This window comes from Anomalospiza imberbis, chromosome 13 (assembly GCF_031753505.1).
Source record: "Anomalospiza imberbis isolate Cuckoo-Finch-1a 21T00152 chromosome 13, ASM3175350v1, whole genome shotgun sequence".
Lineage (NCBI taxonomy): Eukaryota > Metazoa > Chordata > Aves > Passeriformes > Viduidae > Anomalospiza > Anomalospiza imberbis.
In genome coordinates this window covers 9,245,807-9,260,306 of record NC_089693.1, presented here as the reverse complement: position 1 = coordinate 9,260,306, position 14,500 = coordinate 9,245,807, and the positions used below count along the sequence as shown (strand labels likewise).

Genomic DNA, 14,500 nt, shown 5'->3' with positions numbered 1-14,500 from the left:
TGTTTCATCTTTTGAATTTTAGTTTAAGTTGCCCTCAAAACTTCTTTTCCCCCAGGCTCACTTGGGAGCATTTATATGCCTGATTTCCCTTTGCCCTTTGTCAGCAGAAACAACTCTTTCGCCATTCCTTGTTCTGAGAGATAAAGTGTGTTAGGTGTGATAATTTGATTCTGTTCTGGTGTGGCTGATTTGGCAACTTCAGGGTGTTTAGTCAAAACATATACTGCTGTGGTCTTCAAATGTGTAGAATCAGGTGTGTTTTAATTGCCAAATGAATCACAGGCATGCTAGCTTGTTAACACAACTTCTCTTTTTGTTTTCGAGGGTGGGAAAATTACATTTTAATTGCAAGGGTTGTGAAAGAGTGAATGAATCTGAGGGTGTTTTTACATATCTTTCTCTAGATCAATGCAGTCACTGGAACACTTTTTACTTCCAAAGTGTTAGAAGAAAGAGCTGAAAAAGAAACAGAAAGTGAAACCCTTTCAGATGCATCACCAGGAGATCAAATTTATGACTGGAGTACTGGATTGGAAGACACTGATGATTCACATCTTTATTTTTCACCAGAACATGGAAATGTGGTGTTTGCCAGTGCAATTGATGGCTGGGGTTTTGGGTAAGTTTGAGATTTAATTAGTGACCTTTTTTTAAAAATTGATTACTGCCATTAATCTTAAAGTATTTCCGCTGCATCTTGTTTCTAAAGGTGTTTGTTAGATTTTTCTGTGATATGCTGCTAAGTGTAAATTATCTAAGTGACAGGGATCCCTGTTTTACTTAGGAGCTTCTGTGCTCACAGTGATGTGACATCTACAGCACAGTGGGGTCCAGCCTAGCCTGGTAAACATTATTTTCTTACTTGCTGCTGTGGGATAGACTGTAGCAGACAAGGCCAGAAGCTGCAAGCCAGGCAGGTTCAGGGTGCTCTGTTTGGTGTGGAGGGCAGCACGCGTGTGAGCAGTGCCGTGCTCTGGTCGCTGGCCACGAGGTGGAGGCGTTGTCTTGGTCCTGGAGCTGCAATTACAGGGCTATGCTGGGTGGTGACGCAGGGAATGTCTTGAGTACTGCAGGGCCCTTACAGGAAATCATCTCCAGGGTTTTTAAATCCAAGTCAGACTGTAAATAAGGTACCATGCATAGTTTGTCGTCCAACACAAACAGCTCTTGTCCCTTCAGAGGGAAGGGAAAATAAAATGGGCTATTTTAGGTTATTGTCTTTCAAGACTGTTTTGTTTCTTCTGATGAACTGTCAGGCCCTGGCTCTGGCAAATCATATAATGGAGAGGGTAAAAAAGAATATTTTTCTTAATTACTTTAAAGAGGTTCTTCTGGACTGCCAGCTACAGTACTGTGTGCTGAAATATGGATCAGTGGAGCTTTTTCTTAATCATGGCAACTCTTGACTGCTGTTTCTTGGTTATGGGTTCTTTTCCTGAAGGTATTAGCAGAAAAAAATTAACTTATTAGGCAGTGTCAGCCTTATCCAATGTGGTAAGTACATATGCTTTTCTCACAATTCTCAAGTGTTGAAAAATGCCATTAATATATATGCAGGAGCTGCTGGCAGAAGAATCTTGAAAGGTCTCCCTGAACTGAGAGTTTAGGTAGTTTCTGGAAAATAAATGTCTTTGGGCTTAGTTCAGAACTCACAGTTTGTGTTGCTGACATGGACAGGCCCTTTTTTTGGCTGTGTAAAAACTTAAGAATTCTGAATTTCAGAGAAAAGATTGTCAAATAGCACTGTTCTGTAAACAGGATTGTTACGGTTATAACTGTGTATTTTTTTTCTGCATGCACAGAGAGAAAATATGTGGAAAGATTTTTTATTACTGCTCACTGAACGTTTTCAACAAGGAAATCATAGCATGTTCAGGACTCCCTCTCTGGGCTCAGCAGGCTGCTTCTGTTAACTCATGGGGACCACTGAACAACAGAATTGGCTTTACAACATAGTTATGGCATTACAGTTCTGTATAATTTTCTGGGGTTTACTCATTATTAAAGTAATGATTCAAACAACAAGAATTTTCATCAGTGGTTAATTAAAAATAATTACCACCATCTGACGGCTCAAGTGTGACTCAAAAGAATGCTTGGTTTTTAACATCTTCTGTTCTGGTCCTAGACCATAGTTAAATGTGTCATGGGAAGTCTTTCGAAGAATAAGTTCAAGAGTCGTCACTAATGTATTTATTTGTATTATGCTTTTGAGTTTTTGATGAGGGGATAGTACACAAGTGTTATTTCAAGTAAAGCCTTGGAGCTGACTTGAAACAAAACAAAGCCATTCAGATACTGTTGATGTTTCTATCTGTTATGACTAAATATTTTTGCAGGTGTAAATGTTAAACAATGTGAACTAACATGAAGACAATTGGTAAAGTGGGAGTAAAACAAGGATTTGAGATTTTTGATTGATTTTCACATCAGCTGTTGCTGTGAAAAACATTACAGTTCCATCAAAATATGTTTTCTTTGCTTTCAGAATTGAACATTTTGCCAAACTGTATAGCCAAAAAATTGGAATCAAGCCTGCAGTACTTCTGAAGACTTTATGGGGAGATTATTATCTAAATACAAAAGCAAAGAAGATAATGAAAGGTGATCAGGTATGGAGGGTGTCAAAAATATAACCTGATTTTTATTTTGGAGCTCAATTTTTTTCTTCCCTAATTCTGTTCCTTGTAGTGTATTCTGAAACTTGACCTCAGTGCCTGTTGACTCAGTGTTACTGGAGGTATAAAGTCACCAGGACAGCCTTGCAACAACTCTTGTAGCATAGAACATTCCAAAATTGACCACTTGAATGCTGCATGAAGGAAATCTCATCTGACAGTGCTCACTAAGTAAGGGACATTGCAGCTTCAAGGTTTCAGCATTGAGTGAAACACACAAGATGAAAGGAAGATTAACAGTGTAGAAATAAGAGTAGTGACTCTTCTCTGTGAAGAGCTCTTTCATAGCCACTGGATTAGGATATTCACATTTAGCTTGGGATTTAGGATTTAAAATAACTTTTTTGCTGTAGGGAATTTCCATTGAATGCTGTACTGAAGCCCTGGTCTGAAAATTGCACTTCTCTAGCATTAAGCATTTCCACCATTAAAAGTTAAGGGAGGAGAGAGTACTTTCCTTATTTTCATGTAATCATGATTTTTTTGCTGTTTACATAGGTGATGATAAATGGTTATAAAAGGGGTGATAATCAGGCTCAAGATATCATGTGCCATATTTTTCAGGTTCTTTTTCTGAAATTGAAACCCTTGTCCTCCACTTTTTAAATTTCATGTTTATTTTGTGCCTTATACCATTCTTATAAGACAGACTTCTTGATTCTGAATAAAGGTTTTACATGTTCCTAATGAAAAGTGCAGTATTATACCTATTGAAAAAGTGAGGAATTGCTGGTAATGAGCTGTTTTTATCTTCTAACAGTCAAAAGGAAAGAAACCCTTGTTTGTGCAGCTGGTGCTGGACAACATTTGGAGTCTGTATGAGGCTGTTATGAAAAGGTGAGAGCAGCTATAAAGTTTTCATGGCAGCTGTTTCCATGGGCTTTGGTGATTTTTTAAAAATACTCAAAAATAATAGATATTGATTATATATTGCTGCTGTGGATTTTTAATCTATTTGTTATTTTCCTTACAGAGACAAAGAAAAAATAGAAAAGATAGTTACCTCTTTGGGATTGAGAATTGGTGCCCGGGAGTCACGGCATGCAGACCCAAAAGTTCATCTAAATGCCATTTGTAGCCAGTGGCTACCAATATCTGATGCAGTCCTCTGTATCCTTGGAAAAGATATGATTTTTTTTCTATTGGCACTTCTCAGACTTCTGAGTGTGCTCACACATTTCACTGTGTGATTTGGTATAATTTGGTTTTGTTTTTATTAATATCTGTGCCTAAGCTAGCTGGACTTATCTTCTTGCTTATAGCATTACAAATTACGTATCTACCATCATTTTTACATTTCTGCCAACTTTGTGCTTTTGCACATCTTGTTTTTAGGAGACAAAGTTACGAAACTGGAAGTAATTTGACAATACACTTCTTTTTGGAGTTTTATATTGACGTTTTAGTGGTTTTCCTGAGGTAGAAACCGATCTCTTGTTTATAGTAGTGTTACAGATCTTCCATCCATGAAGTTCTGTAGCTATCTGATGTTAGGTTTTAGGCATAAAATTTCTTAATTCAAAATCACCCTTTGCTGTTTGTCAGCTGTGCCTATTATGTATAATATGATCTATATTATATTACGGTAGATGTGCACAAATTATTGATGTATCAATACTAATTACTTCTGTAAATCTTGCCCCAGTTGTGCTGGTTTTGGCTTCCCAGCTCCTCTTAGGGTGGGCCACCCCTTCTTAACTCTGCCCCTGGTAAGTGGTAAAGAATTGTTGCTGACCTGAGAGGGACCTGAGTGCACTGTAACAACAGAGCTGGATTTTGGATCTGCTGCTGCTGGCAATTAGTGCATGGGGCTCAATTAAAGAAGCATTAAAAGCATTTGTGTTATTGGTTGCATTCAGTAAGAAAATAGAAATATGTATCCTTAACAGTGTGTTTTAGCCATGGTATGTAATAAAATTCCCAGTCCTCTGGACATCACGGCAGAGAGAGTGGAAAAGCTGATGTGTGTTGGAGCAAGAACATTTGATTCTTTGCCACCAGAAACTCAGGAACTGAAAAATGGTAAGTAGGTGTTCTCCCATTAACATGGAAGTTGTTTCTGTCCTTGTGTATAAAAATCATTAATTTTTAGCCAGCAGTGGTTTGAATTTGGATTTAATTTTTGCAAGTGTATTGATTAGCTTTTAGTAATTAATTATTAATCATAGCACAGTGTTTTGAGGAGAGCTTAAGGAAATCTAAGAGGATATCAAATGTCAATTAAAAAAGAAATGTGAGCGTCAAATTGACAGGCTGTTAGGAATTGTTTCCCTGGGTAACAAAACTGGCTTTTCATCCTTTATTGAACATTTAAAAACATGGCATTCTCCAGACAGTATTCAACACTATTAGGGTGAGTTAATTGGAAGAAATTTGCCTCTGTAAACTTGGAATCTTACTGCTTTTGGTTTTGAACAAGTAGTGGACTTCCACATTGAGTGAGTACTTTGCTGATTTTTAGTAGTAGTCTTGTGCTTTTGTTTGCCTTAGTTCTGTGGTCTTTTCATATTTCAGATAAAAGGGAGAAGTGTAGGAAAAGATGATTCAGTTTCTATGTTAGTATTGTCTGGTTTGAATTTCATGTGTTTCAAATTGAATGAGAAAAATGGTTAATGGGAATTTTCTATGTATTGAATGAGTTTTGTGTGAGTCTTTCACCTTTTGAGGAATATTTGTTCTTGCAGTGAAGTTGTTAGGGTTTTGTGAGCGTCTGGACATTTGCAGGACTTCCTTCTTTAGTTTGAAAGGAGGGAGAATACTTTGAGGTACTGAATAAATAGTGTTCAGTCTTAATCCTGTGCTGTTCTCTGGTTTCCATTGTGATCTAAATCAGCCTGTAGACTCAAATTGTTTAATTGGGGTATATGTGCTTTTTTATCAAGAGTTCTATTTTTGAAGTCTTGTTCATTTTATTGCAAAGATAGAGGCAATGTTATCAAATGATTAGACCAGAGAAATTTTCTACTTCTTCCTGTTGATTTGTCCTTGGCATATTATCTATTGAAACTGGGAATAAACAGTTGTTCCTACTAAATTAATGTAAAGTCATAGCTTTGTCCATACTTTCAGGGGAAAAATGTGAAAATAACTTTTGTGTTTTGTTTCAGCTTTTATGAAATGCAGTAGTGAAGGAACAGCCCCAGTTATTGTCTTTGTTTCCAAAATGTTTCCTGTTGATGCAAAGGCATTGCCACAGAATAAACCAAGGTAGGAAAATGTGACATTAAACTTTCTGGTCTGTGTAAGTTACTTCTGGGGGAAAAAAAATTCTGTTGAAGGCATGGGTAAGTTAGTTTAGACCTGAGAAAATAATTGATGAATTCTTGAAATGCAATAAAGTCTTTTCTGCTAGTATAGATTTCCTGGATGAGTTCAGGAGGTGATTTGTTTAATCATGGTAGTTTTAGAAGATAACAGCAATTCTATTGGAGAATAGTACTGTTGTCCAAAGGTATCATCCTAATGTGTGCAGTGTAAGCAGTTTCAGGATGTCTGGTGGAAATGATGGAATTGTGAAACTTTCTTGGTTTGTAAAAAAGATGAAAGTTTTAAAACTTTCAGCAAGGCTATGTTGGCATGATCATAGCAGCTTGTGTTTGTACCAAGGAATACTTCCTATCAAACTGGGGATAACAGCTCAGCGATCATCCTGTCCATTGCAACAGCAAAATAAAATGGGTTGATTAAAGCAGTCCAAATCTTGACTGACTTTTTACGGAGATCTGAAGGGCATTAATGCACTTCCAAGAATTTTTTTTCCTGGGAGGTTTGGAAGATTTTTTTGTTACAGCCTTGTGTTTTTTAATAGCTATCCTGTTATCTTTGAGGAGTAGGTCCTTCTAGATCTCATTTTCCTGGCACACTTAAGTGTACTACTTTAACCACCAGCTTTTGTGCAGAAGAAATATACTTTTCTGATGACTTCACAAGAATGAGGTTCATCCTAACCTTTCATCCCTCCAAGCCTCTGGAGCATTTTCAGTGGGCAACTCCTATGTTAACTGGCCTTTCTACGTTTTTGGGGGAATTGTCACTGTACAGCAAAGTAATATAGCAAATGATAATTTTCCTGCTAAATTAGACTGTGTTTAATCATTGTGTGAAAAGCAGTTCTGCTACTGTAGTAATATTTGAAAGCTTTACTACTACCTTAGCTTTTTCTAGATTTATTTCAATTATTTTCTTACTGAGGTTATCTGCTATGAGTCTTCCAGCAGAAATCTTCCTTGCACTGTTTGCACTCAGGGAGAAGATGCTCCGTGTGCATGGGCTGAGCAGACACTAGATGGTGCAGTTTTGCTTCGAGTGCTGTCCTGAAGTGTCTCTGGCACAGGAGCTCTCGCTCAGGTGTGGCACAGCAGCGCCATTCCTGCTTTGTCTCCTTTCCTGGGGATGGGCTCCAGTTAATCAGAGGCTGCTGCGCTGAGGCCATCACTTTTTGGCTGTTCTGTCACTGATAATGACCTGGTTTTTCATTTCTTGGGAGAATCAAAAGTCTTTGAGGTTATGAGTATGTGAAATAGGGGCAAAGGTGGCTTTTACATACGCCAGAAATTTTTAGCACTCTAGTTGCTCTTCTTTCTCCCTGTTTATTCAGTGCATTGAAAATTTTAATGTCTTGCTCTGTAGTTTTTGTGAAAAGTATCTCTTGCTGGCCTTTGTATTAAATAATTCAATTATATACTAATTAGCTAATATTAAAATGAAATCACATGTGTGCTTTTCTTGGAGATAATCAGTCATTATTAGTACTATGTGATTTTTGCTAATTAGGTAATGTTTAAGAAGTGTTTTGAAGTGACAGTTGGCTTCCATTAATTGAAAAACAGCAATAGAGCTAAATGTGTATTTCTCAATACCTGATTTGTTAAGATTCTACAGGTAAGCAGTTCTTGAAGAAATTGGAAAAGGAGGTTAGTTCTAATGTAGGAAAGCAGTCTCAAGAATTCAAGTATTTTAAAAACACAGCATTGTGTACCTGTGGTTCTTGAGCATATTTTTAATTGTATAGGTTCATTGTGTGCTACTTACAGTTACTCAGTGAAGATTGTGCTTCATGAAATAGAGTGATGGTTGAGTGGAGCATGTAAGATGCAGTATTTAAACTAGCATTCCATGAAGGTGCTCCATAAGAATGTCTGAACATGGGGAGAAACAGAGAATATCTACACTGTGTCTATTACCAGTTGTTTCACATTTTCCTATTGAAAAGCATTGATCCATGTTGTGTGTTGCACCTACATGTTAATTTTGAGGAGCCATAACTGTGTTTTTCTGTATCTTGATGTTTGACTGCTGGACTCACCTAAGGTTATTTGCATCCCTTGGGAGTGGGGAAGGAATTATTTTAAACATGCTAAAGCATGTAAAAAAAATCTAAGAGTTTTCCTCAGATTTTTTTTTTCCAAGACTTGTCTTCTACTTCCAGAGGGAAAAAATTTAGATCTATGCCACTGTCTCTTTTTTCCTTTTGTGAGGCAGTATTGAGTAAGGTTACCTTTTTGTAACTTTCTTAGAAGATTCAAACTGACTTATTTCTACCATCTGCTTGTAATACTTATTAAGGATAAGTTGGGTAAAGCAAAAAGCTCTTCTAAGTCCAGGGTGTACAGAAAATGATAACAAAGGATGGATTTTTAATTAAAACAATCTCCTTTGAGAGTGCTGTTGGCAACTAATATCTCCTTCAAGGTCACCCTAAAATTAATAGATTCTGTACTAAAGGTGGTATGATTTTGCTTTTACTGTTTAAAAGCAGAATACATGGGAAAATTGTTCATTGTCAATTTAAAGCAGGTTGTCAGCTTATATTTATCTTTCCTTGGAAAGATTTGTAAATTGACTTTTTGTATGGTACCACTATGTCATTAGTTTTTACCAGGTTTTGTAAAGAAATGAGAATTGCAAGTGTTTTGTCTTCCAGTTTCTTCTGTCTGATCCTCTGAAATTATTTGCTAATTCCCACCAAGTCAGGCAAAAATGTAAATTGTTTGTTGGGCAGAGAAGACAAACAGATAGGGCCCCTCCTCCACTTGCTTTATGTAATGGTTATTTGATTATGCCTGTGGTTATTTATTCTAAAGTATTGCTGTGTGCAAGATGAGTATTCATTCAGCATATGCTGTTTCTTTCCCTCTTTTCTACTGGTGTGTGACTTTGAACCCAAGTCTGAGACAGAATGCTTGAGTGTAGGTGTAGGAATAAAAGCCAAGCTTGGCATTTAGGTACAGGGTATATAAATGTACCAGTTTGCTTTTCTTGAGATTCAGAGTTCTGTCTTCTATAACCCAGTGTAAAAGAGAAATATTTAGTAGTTAATTGAATTGCTTCCAACTAATTGATAGAGGTATTTAATGTAAAATGTTAAGAAAATTTAAACAGAATATCATATGTTTGTTATCATGAAATCATCTACTTACTTAGGAAGGCTCTATGTGTAAATCTCACAGTGATGTAATGCCACATGAGCAATAAGAAGCAAACCTTTTATGTTACCTCAAGTCCATCTTATAATCCTGAATAATGTAAATAAATAAAGCGTACTGAAGAAATTCTATTTCGACTTTCCAGTGGTAATAAAGAAAAGTCTATTGAACAGGTAAGGTAGTGCACTAAAATTATATTTCATTACTGCCTGGGAGGTATAAAACCTATAATACCTCTATTTTCCTCCAGATAATATGAAAGGTTCTTCTTTCTCCTCAGTCAGCTTGAAATCAGCACTTGTTTTTTTCCTTAGGTGTCACCCTGAAGGACACTTCTCCATACAATTCTGCATGAAATTACAGTGATAGTTGTTTCTTTGTTTTGTGGTACAGCTTGTTTGCATCTCTTAAACAAACAGATTGTAGTGTGCTGCTTCATTTGTTTTCTTTCTAATGTTTTATAAAAAATGTATTGGGGGAAGAAAAATCCCATGATTTTTGCAGATCTTCAGCTGAAATGACATTGATCAAAATGAGAACCTGTATAAAACTCCAAGCTCTGTAAGAAATTGCTATCTTCTTGCAAGTAAATTAATTTCTATGTTTAAGGCAATATGACTTGCAGCAGCTTCAGTGTGATCAGTACCCATCATCTGTTTAATTTCATTAGTAGTTTGTTCTAAATTGTAGTTTGTGCATTAGAAATGAACAGGACATGTATCATCTGAATGAGCTGTCAGATTTACAGGTTAATATCTGAATTAAGCATCCAGTTGCATAACTAATAAATGCTTTTCAAAAATTAAAATCCCTGTTATGGTTATCATGAAATAGATTTCAGTAGTAGTATACATTTGAATCTGGCTAAGGCCTTGGCAACTGATCCAAGAAAGAAATACAGAGTAATGGTTGAAATTTGAATCTCTGGACAAACTGTAGTTTGTGTAATGGTGAGCTTAAGTGAGTAAAGCTTGTAATGTTGTGGAAGAGTTTTGCTTCAAGTTTCTTTTTTCTTTTTTGTACATTCAGCATGTGAGATAAATCAGAGGTTGCTCTATCAGTCTGGAGTGTTTTTCCAGGCAGATCGTGACAGCTTGGGATTGATACCATATTTCATTACGTGTCTCAGAATGAATGATAACTGCTATATAATGTAATACAAACGGTTGAGTATTCCCTGTTGAGAGTCCTGTAAGACTGTTGTATGAAATTTTGTGCAAGTTGTGATGTGGATAATTTTCAGTTGCTCCTTTTGTGTTAACACATTTATTTCTACTGTAAATTGTGTACCAGTCTCATTGCAATAGAACTGATAGTAAATGATCTTAGTGGATGTACATTAGTTTGTGAATGGAAATTGTTCCATAGACATTAAGTAGTTTAATCCAAAGATTAATGAGCTTCTAAAGGATTAGGGAGACCACTGGGCATACAGTGTGCTGACATGTAGCAAACTGCACTGGACCAAGCTGTTCTTAGAGATGCTGCTGACAGGATTCTTTGAGTGCCAGGTGAGCAGAGCAGCAGCCAGTGATTTCACTAGAGCTTAATTCTGAAGAGCAGAGTCATGAATAGGATTCTATATTAATTTCATGGATTTAAAGATATTATCAGAAATTACTCCCTCCACACCTTGTAAAGTCAAACATCTGTCCATGAGCAGTTTAAACTGGAAAAACTGTATGGAGAGAAAGCATTCTCAGAGCTTGAAAACCATTGTTCATGGCATGAGAGATGCATCACAGACATTTGTTGGCAGTACTATTAGTCTTTCAGAAATCAGTTGATGTTTTGACTGTGGTGTTTCCTTTTTAAAATGGTCTGGAGGTTAAAAACATAAACATAACACTTCAACAATCAAAGACAAATTTATCTTTGGCAGTTTTGTTCTGATTATTCACTCCTTTTGAGTGAATTTTTGAAGTCTTTAATAATGTGAAAGAGTAGAAAACCTGTTATGTTCAGAGGATTGATTGCATAAGGAAGTTTGGTTTGAACTAAATTTGTTATCCTGGGGGAATGCAGGAATCAGAGAAGGAGTTCAGCAGGAGCTTGCTTACATTACTTGAAATCTAATGCCTTTAATCAGCAGTCTATTAAATGTCAATAGCATGTACATGATACCCTTTCCCATATTACTATTTCCATAGCATTTATTTACCACATGTTTGAGTTTAAGATGAGTTGGTAATGATGTGGTCGCCCTTCTGTGCCAGCTCCATTTCATTACTTGTGCCAGGCTCCCATGTCTGGGTGCTGTAGCATTTCTCTGGAGTCAGGGGATCTCTCTCTTTCTTCTGCAGAATTTTTATTTGCTGGTTTTTGTGTGACTGCATGTTGCCATTTTTTCTTTCTGCCAATATTGTGAGGCTGTTGTTCCTTTCTAATGGAACAAAAAAGGGGAAGGGGGGAAGAAGAACAACCAAGCTTTCTTTTGGTGTGGGCAGCTTTTGTTCAAAATGTATTTTACTACTGATTGGTTTTGCCAACTGGAGAAGTTGAATAATTCAGGGTATAATTTGAAGCTGGTTTTGTTGCAGATCCAGTGCTTTATGTGCATTAATCTTGTTCTGTGTTCTGCTTGATTGTGTTACAACTCTATATAAGGATTTATTTGACAACATTATCTTTTTGTCATTTCTAATGATAGTACTGGGAGTGACTAATTTTATAGAAATTGATGGTGACAGAAACCAGGATGGAAGTCTAGGTTGTACCTGCAGTAAAAGTACCACCTACGCTCAATCTGCTTTTTTATCAAAATGAGAATGTTATTAAGTGTGTTTATATATATTGCAACTTTGACCAGTGCATTCAGAATCTTAAGGTACCTTTGATACTTGTGGTTAGGGCTGTTTGACATCTAAATATACTGATATTGAAAAATACCGTATAAAGTGGAAAAAAGCAAAGAAACTTTTCTCTTTTGCTCTCAGGGTTATTTACAGAAATGAAAGGTATTTTTGGACAATCAGATGTGTTGGAATGCATACATAGTCCCTGTATGTATACTATGCCATCATATATAGACTGTGTTTATGACACCCCTGGAGGTCTGATCTGTACTTTCCCTATCAATCTATCTCCTCTAGAAATTTTTCTGACATTCCGAACCTTTAAATAACTTTGAGCAGCTGCCTTCAGGAAAAAAAAAAACCAAAAAATTTTCTTCTCCACCATCTGTTTTGCATTTTGTATTGTTAAGCCTTGGTCTCTTCAGCAGTAAAATAAACAATCCTAGCAGAATACCACAGTATTTGAAATTTTAGAGATACATATTCTTAATTCTGTCATGACTGTTTAAGAGACAGTTTTTTCCTTTTTTTTTTTTTTTTAAACTAAGTTGGTAAGAAGTTTGAAGTGGTGATTTTGTCTTGCATTCTCCTTTTCTATACCATGCAATGTGTCTGTCCCAGATCCTGTGTTCTAAAAGTCTGTGCTTCAAATTCTGACATTTTATGCTGGGGGCCTCTCTTAGGTAATTTTTAGAGAGATTTAAAACTTTTATATAATTTTCTTACTCTTTCAAATTGAACATTTGGGTTCAGGATGAGCATGATAACTGTTTCAAATGATTTCTTCAAGCTTTGTGAAGAATTTTGATTAATGAAATGTCTCATTTTTTAAATTGAGTCTCTTGCAAAAGGTGTTGTATGCAGAAAACAATCCTGATTACAGTATAAATAAAAATTTTATTGGCAGTGAGTTGGTCTCTGCCATGTAATCTCTTCAAGACTTCCTGCCCCTAATGAATCCAGTTAAGAGCAGAGTAGGTGTCCAGTAACTCTTTTTACTGACTGCACATAAAACCTTTGACCTGTGATTAATAGGGTTTTTCCCTATTTCAAAGTGTGCAATAGTTGATACAGCAAAGTGAGTCCATTTTTTGTGCTTTTTAAAAGTAGAGATCATATTTCTATGGTTTTTCTGTAAACAAAAATTACTGTACTGCTTCCTATGTTTTTTTTCCCCTTATCATGCATTACTGCTGTTGCTGTTCAGGAAATCTTGACCTGTGTTTCTAAGTGTGGAGGTTGAAAAGGGGAAGTAACTTGTCCAAGGCCACTCAACAAGCTAAAACTACTAATGGGGCACTTCTTGTTTTAATGCTGTGGGCTTGATGCAGTTGATTGAAAAAATCCTGAGCCATCTTAACACTAAGGACTTGGTTTTGTCTCCATCATGTGAGCAAATGCAGGACAAATCGTGTGGGTGAGGTTTTGCTGTGGGATTATTTTCACCTTCTTCAGCTGAAGTCATGGTCCAAGACTTGGGATTAGTTTGTCCAGTTGTGTTGTAGAAATGCATCTTTTATGATAGAAAGACTTCTGTTCCTTCTCTGGAGTTAGAGTTTCAGTGAGAATACTAATATAAAAAATACATTGGTTTTTATTTTGGAAATTTATTAATGCTGGAAAGCAATATATATGTTCATTGTTCCCAGTGAGGGGAAAAAAAAGACAAAACCAATATTGATAGCATTCTGGTTCCATGAAAAAAATTATGTCTGCATAACTTCATTATTTCTTCTGCTTTTAAGTTACAGCACTAAAGATTATTTTTAATGTAGGCACATAACAGCACATTACTTGAGAATTTGTTGATACTGAAATTAGTGAACAGTATAGATTATTAATTGAAGTATCTGTAATGATTAGGTTTCCCTCGTTTACATGGGAAATTAATGGAAAGAGTAATGATGGAAAAGAGAAGATGACTAGTGTCTGAATTTATTTTCAATTTTTAAAATCATTAAATAGAAGATAACATCATATAAAGTATTTTTATTTAGGTCCAGATTTAAAAATCAAATGGACAGTTTTGGGTCATGCTGTTGGATTTCATATGTGTGTAATGCATATCACTTTGCTGTTGAATATGCTTGCATTGGCAAACAAGTCTCTTTATATTGTCTTATGTAAGAATGTTGATAATATTCTTTATCTTTTATTATTTATTGCTCTAAATCATACTTTGAAGCACTTTGCTTTAAGGCAGGGTGTACCAGTGAGTAGATGGGTGCATCAGACTATTAAAATTATTTTTTGTTGTTGTTGTCAGTTTTAAATCTTTCGCCTTAATGGGCTTATTAACTTTATGAAAGGGAGTTTTAACAAGCAAAGACTTTTCCCTGCATTTGAGCACTTGCTGTAAAGATTACCTTGAAGTAATAAAGATAACACGAGTAATTAAAAATGACAGTATTTGATCTCTATGAATTTGGAAGAAAAATGCAAGTCTAAATATGGTAGAGGAAGAGTTTGCTAATTTTAGCTGACTTAAAATTACTGTATTGGGGGACAAAAGGCATTCTCCATGAGTTTTTACTTATGTCAAATATAGTATTCTAATTACTTTTATTGAATTTATTTTAAAATAAATGGCATTACCAAATAT

The 14,500-nt window shown here is 35.8% G+C and overlaps 1 protein-coding gene across 1 annotated transcript in view; it reads left to right on the top strand.

Annotated features, from left to right (window-relative positions):
- EFL1 (elongation factor like GTPase 1) overlaps positions 1-14,500 on the top strand; it is a 64,376-nt gene that overhangs the window by 2,765 nt on the left and 47,111 nt on the right. The window contains exons 6-11 of the mRNA XM_068203799.1: positions 405-619; positions 2,489-2,612; positions 3,439-3,515; positions 3,652-3,788; positions 4,578-4,700; positions 5,786-5,885. Of these exons, the coding sequence (XP_068059900.1) occupies positions 405-619; positions 2,489-2,612; positions 3,439-3,515; positions 3,652-3,788; positions 4,578-4,700; positions 5,786-5,885 (776 nt within the window). The remainder of the gene's footprint in view (positions 1-404; positions 620-2,488; positions 2,613-3,438; positions 3,516-3,651; positions 3,789-4,577; positions 4,701-5,785; positions 5,886-14,500) is intronic.